The sequence below is a fragment of the Terrapene carolina genome, unplaced genomic scaffold (assembly GCF_002925995.2).
Source record: "Terrapene carolina triunguis isolate 2854851 unplaced genomic scaffold, T_m_triunguis-2.0 Scaffold629, whole genome shotgun sequence".
In the NCBI taxonomy this organism is placed as follows: Eukaryota; Metazoa; Chordata; order Testudines; family Emydidae; genus Terrapene; species Terrapene triunguis.
Window position 1 is genome coordinate 18,827,929 of NW_020664980.1, and position 4,663 is coordinate 18,832,591.

At 62.0% G+C, this 4,663-nt stretch overlaps 1 protein-coding gene across 1 annotated transcript; it reads left to right on the forward strand.

Annotated features, from left to right (window-relative positions):
- The first annotated feature begins 928 nt into the window (after nt 1–928).
- Nucleotides 929–4,009, forward strand: ARL10 (ADP ribosylation factor like GTPase 10). The gene is made up of 4 exons (XM_024218955.1): nt 929–1,077; nt 1,405–1,573; nt 2,009–2,184; nt 3,004–4,009. The coding sequence occupies exons 2-4, from the start codon at nt 1,417–1,419 to the stop codon at nt 3,178–3,180; spliced, it is 510 nt and encodes a 169-aa protein (XP_024074723.1). The 5' UTR covers nt 929–1,077; nt 1,405–1,416; the 3' UTR covers nt 3,181–4,009.
- Nucleotides 4,010–4,663: the final 654 nt, after the last annotated feature.

Here is a 4,663-nt window from a genome sequence, read left to right on the forward strand (position 1 = left end):
GCCAGTTCCGCCCGGGCTCCCATGGCTCCTCCCGGCGCCTTCGGACACCTGAGCCTGGCGCTGGGCGCCGCCGTGGCCGCCCTGGGCTCGCTCCTCTTCATCGCCTGGAGAACCTACTTCCCCGGCGGCGGCCGCTGGGGGGCGCGCTGGGAGCCGCCGCTGGCCGCGGGGCAGGTAAAGCCGGGGGGGGTCTCTGGGACCCGGGCCCGGGCCCGGGCCGGGCCGGGGGCCCGCCCCCCCCCCCCCCCCCTGGTTCCCTGCCAGAAGCAGCTGCAGGGCGCCAGCTCTCTGCCCCGGGACAGCGGCGGCGCTGGGCTCCCTGTCCGCGGGTGCAAAGCCGTGCGCCCCATTGCCAGGGCTGGGGGCACCTCCCTTCTTCCCCGGGGAGCCGGTCAGTGGCTGCGCCCCCCAAACCCGCTTCTTTGCAGCACTGGGTGAGGGGCCCCCTCAGCCCCCCTCCCCCGGCCCTGTCTGCATCCCACAGAGCCCACACGAGGCGTTTTAGCGCTGGGGCAAGCAAGCATAGTTCTGCCCCTGCCCGTCGTTTCCGTCATTTTTCCGCCCAGAGATGGGGGGAGGTGTCATGTGTCCCCCCCCCAATTTTTTGTATTGCACCCCTTGACCCAGACAGGCTGGGTGGCCAGCTAAGGTGAGTCAGGGAGTGGATGTGGTGCCCCTTCCTCGAGCCCCCCCATGCCGGGCTTTACACATCACCTGTTGCCACCCGGTTTTCTCGCCCTGTCTGTGGCTTTGCACCCTGGGTGCCTGCCCTGCTTCCCCCCACGCTGGCATTTTGGTCCTGGCATTCAAAGGGTTAACTGCAGAGCAGCCTGGGATACCTACTCTGCTGGCGAGCTGGGGCTGCTTCCTGGCTGTGGCAGCCGGATGTTGCTATAGCCTGGCATCAGCCCCCCGCTGCCTGCCCCACTGCAGCAACTCCCCTCCTCCCCGCACCACCAGTTACGGAAATGGCATCAAGCCCCCAGGTGGTGCCAGGCCAGGGCGAGCCCACAAGGCACATCCTGGGGCAGGGAGAGGAGGGCACCTGAGCTGGAGACTGCAGTTTGATGTTGTGGGGTAAACCTCCTCGCTATCCACCTGTGTCAGGAAGCCCTTTGCTAGACCCCCGGGATAAAGCTGCTTGGCATCCCCCTGCCATAACCTGTGGACCCCAGGGGGCACAATGTGCAGGGCTCCAAGCTGCCAGTGGGTGGCACCGGGCCCTGATGTTGAATTGTGGTTCTTGCAGGGGACATGGGGCACCATGGGGCCACTTCCTTTGCTTGGGCTTGGCCCAGGCCTGGGCAGCACCTCTTTCAGTTACCTGGGAGAACGCCGCCCTTCCCTTTCCAGGGCCCTGCATCCACCGCTCCTCCTAATTCCAGCCCCTTGCTCTCCTGGCAGCTGGATTTCTCCATGCGGCAGGCCCTGGTGCTGGGCCTGGAGGGAGCTGGGAAGAGCAGCGTTCTCCACTACATCTCCAGCGAGGCAGCCAAGGACCGCACAGCCCCCACCCAGGGCTTCAACTCAGTCCAAGTGTACGCAGACGGCTTCCAGATCGACCTGCTGGAACGTAAGTCTGGCCCTGGGCTCCCTTGGCGGGGTGGGGGTGACCTCTTGCCGGAGCAAGGAGCTTTTAAACTAGTCCACAGGGCTGGCCCACCTGGAGAATCCCAGCACTCAGAGCCACCTGCCCGGGAATTACCTTCAACTCCATGTTTGTCTCGGTCACCAGCTGCTAGAGCGCCTGTGTAGGTCAGGGCCTCTCAGTTTGGCTAGAGATGCCTAGGCCCCTGCGCACTGCTTCTCCCCCACTGCAGGAGGGAGTCTTGTCTCCTTCCTGATGCCACCAGGAAACACGTTTAACAAAGCACCCCCCCACCCCGTTTCCCATGTCTTCTCCCCCGTTTAAGCCTGGGATGCAGGGCCCCAGAAATGCTCCCCTGACCCCTCCACCCCCCATTCCTGGGCTGGCTGCGTAGTTGACTTCTGGCTCTTTATGTCTCAGTTGGTGGCAGCCAGAACCTGCGATTTTACTGGAACCAGTACCTGAGTCAGGCCCACGTGCTGGTGTTCGTAGTGGACTCTGCAGACAGGCCACACCTCCCCGCAGCCCGACAGGAGCTGCATTGGCTGCTGGCTGAGGATCCTCGGTTGCCCTTGGTCGTCCTGGCCAACAAACAGGTCAGAATCTCAGCATCTCGTCCCTCTGGGAACTTGTAAGGCTCTGGCTGGCCAGGGACAAGGCAGTTGTAGCAAAGGATTTTCAGACCCCTGAGGCAGGGCTGCTTGGGCCCAAAAGGGGACATGTGAAGTCCAAGAACTAAGGACCCTCACAAACCTCCCCACCTCTGCTCAGACGGCGCTCCAGTACTGCGGTATAAGAACCAACGTAGACTAGAAAGTGAAAGGCATCTTTCTTTGGCCTCGCCTTTGCTAACGTGTGTGTACACAATACGTATAGAAAATCCTCAACAACCCCTTCTCCTGCACACACTTCTGCCCCCGGGGAGAGGATGAGAGAAGCCCAGGACAGAGGAAATCCCAGTGCTCAGCTTGGTATAAGAACCTGTATAGAACAGAATTTAGTTCAAGCAGAGAACTCAGACCTCCAGCTTTCTAGCTGGCACCACTGTTTGTTGTTCTTCCCCTGGAAACCACAATTTATGTAAATGACCTCAATGCAAAAGGGGGCTGAGGCTCACCTAATCTGCAGTCCTCTGGCCCAAGCAGCACTCTGAGCGGCACAGTCCGGCTCCCCCTACACTGCAGGGATCCCTTCTAGTTCTTGGGTTCTGAAGCTATGCCCAAGTGCAAACCCATCGCTTTCTGGGGCCACCTTTCCCACAACGAACAGGCGTCAGCCCCGGCAGCCCCATCCATGCAGGGCCCTGCCCAGCCCGAGCCAGGGTGCCCGCTGCGTAGCCCTGTCGGAAGGGGAGCTGCATGGGTTAAGGAGCTGGGTGACACCATTCAAACCCAGCTGGTCCTGGTTTCTCCTAGGACAAGAGTGATGCCCTGAGTGTGGCTGAGCTGCACCGGGAGCTGGCCCTGCACACGCTGAACGAACAGAGGGAGTTCTTCCTGCTGCCCACGAGCGCCACTCATGCCGCGCTAGCCACTGCCACCAGCATCCGGCACGTGAAGAGTCTGCTGGTGGAACTGCTCTCCCAGCTCTGATGTGCTCTTCACACCCCAGGGACAGGCAGGTTGGACTGACCCTGCTGCTGCTCGTGTTTGTCTGGACTGGAGCCTGCTGGCTCTGCACTGACGGGCCAGAGCCACTCTACTCCCATGCTGCTATTCCCCATCGGGTTCTCTATGCGCCCCTTTGGGGCCTATGCAAGCTGCCCACAGCTGGCCGGCCCAGTCATGGATCTGTGGCGAGAGGGGAGAACAGCCTTTGTCCCCTGGCAGCTCAAGGGCGGAGTCTCCCGCCTCTAGATGGGGCACAGTGATGTTTACACACAATATCCCCAACCCCCCGCAGCAGGGGCGGATGGGCACCATTCAGCCTGGTGCACGTGGCACGAAAGGGCCCACGCAGTGCCACAGCCCGTAAAGGCCCTGCTGTTTTGCAGCCCAGTTAGACGGTTGTGCCCCAGGTAAATGACATTTAAATTGACAACTCTAATTGAAGGATGCGCAGGCAGGCCCGGTGGCTGCTTCCTGGCCCAGGGAGGGCAGGCGATGGGGCAGAGGAGAGGCCATAGGAGCTTCTGCAACGAGGCTCTTCTCTGGCAGGCAGCAGTTGTCTTTCCAGGGTGTGAAGGGAGCAGAATCCCCCATGCGGCCGGGGCTGCTGCAGGGGACAGATGGGGTAGGTGCCTGACAGACTGAGGCGCTGGTGCCAGTCCAGCCTCCAAGCAAAAGGCTGCAGTGGGTGCAGTTACTTCCCTGCACTCACACACGCACCCCCGCAGTGAGGAAAGGCAGTCGCGGCACCTACCGGCCTGTAATGGGCCCGGAGCAAAGCTCCACTGGGAGAGTAAATCACCCCCAGCGTCAGTGGCTGAAACAGGGTGGGGCAGGGAGCCCTGCCAGAGCATGGGCGAGGGGAAGGGGGAGGTGCCTTGCTGGGAGACAAGGGAGGGGCAGGCACCTGCTGTTACACAGGAGGGGTGCGTGCGTCTGCCCTTTCCTGTCTCCAGCTGCGTAAGGGCCAGGTGCTTCCCTGGCTTGTAATCCCAGCCTGCGTGTGGAAGAGGCCATGGGTAGGGTGGTCGGCCTGCCCCACGCTCCGCAGGAGATGGGTGTAGAAGGGGAGAGAGGCGGTTTCTGGAGCTGGTTAGATGCTCCTCGGGGAGTGACTCTTCCCCAAGCCGAGCAGTTGCTCTGTTTCCTGCTACCCCCATTCCTTCCCTTCGCCCTGTGTTAAGAGACGGGGGGGGCAGGAGCCGCCACTGGTGCAGCGCTACTTTAATGCATTCAGGCCGTTTGCTGCTGCCAGCCCCAGGGCTGGAATTGCAGAAGGGCAGAGGCAGAGGGATCTGGTGCGGTGCGGGGTGAGCAGAGCCCAGAGGCTGCGAGCTGCTCTCGGTTACCAAGGGGATGACACCCTCCTTGCTGTACCACTGAAGAGCCCCTGGGAGGGACAGGGGTTCTCTAGGGCCAGTGATAGTCAGCCTGAGGCACAGGAGCAGCACGTGGCTCTTTGCAGCAC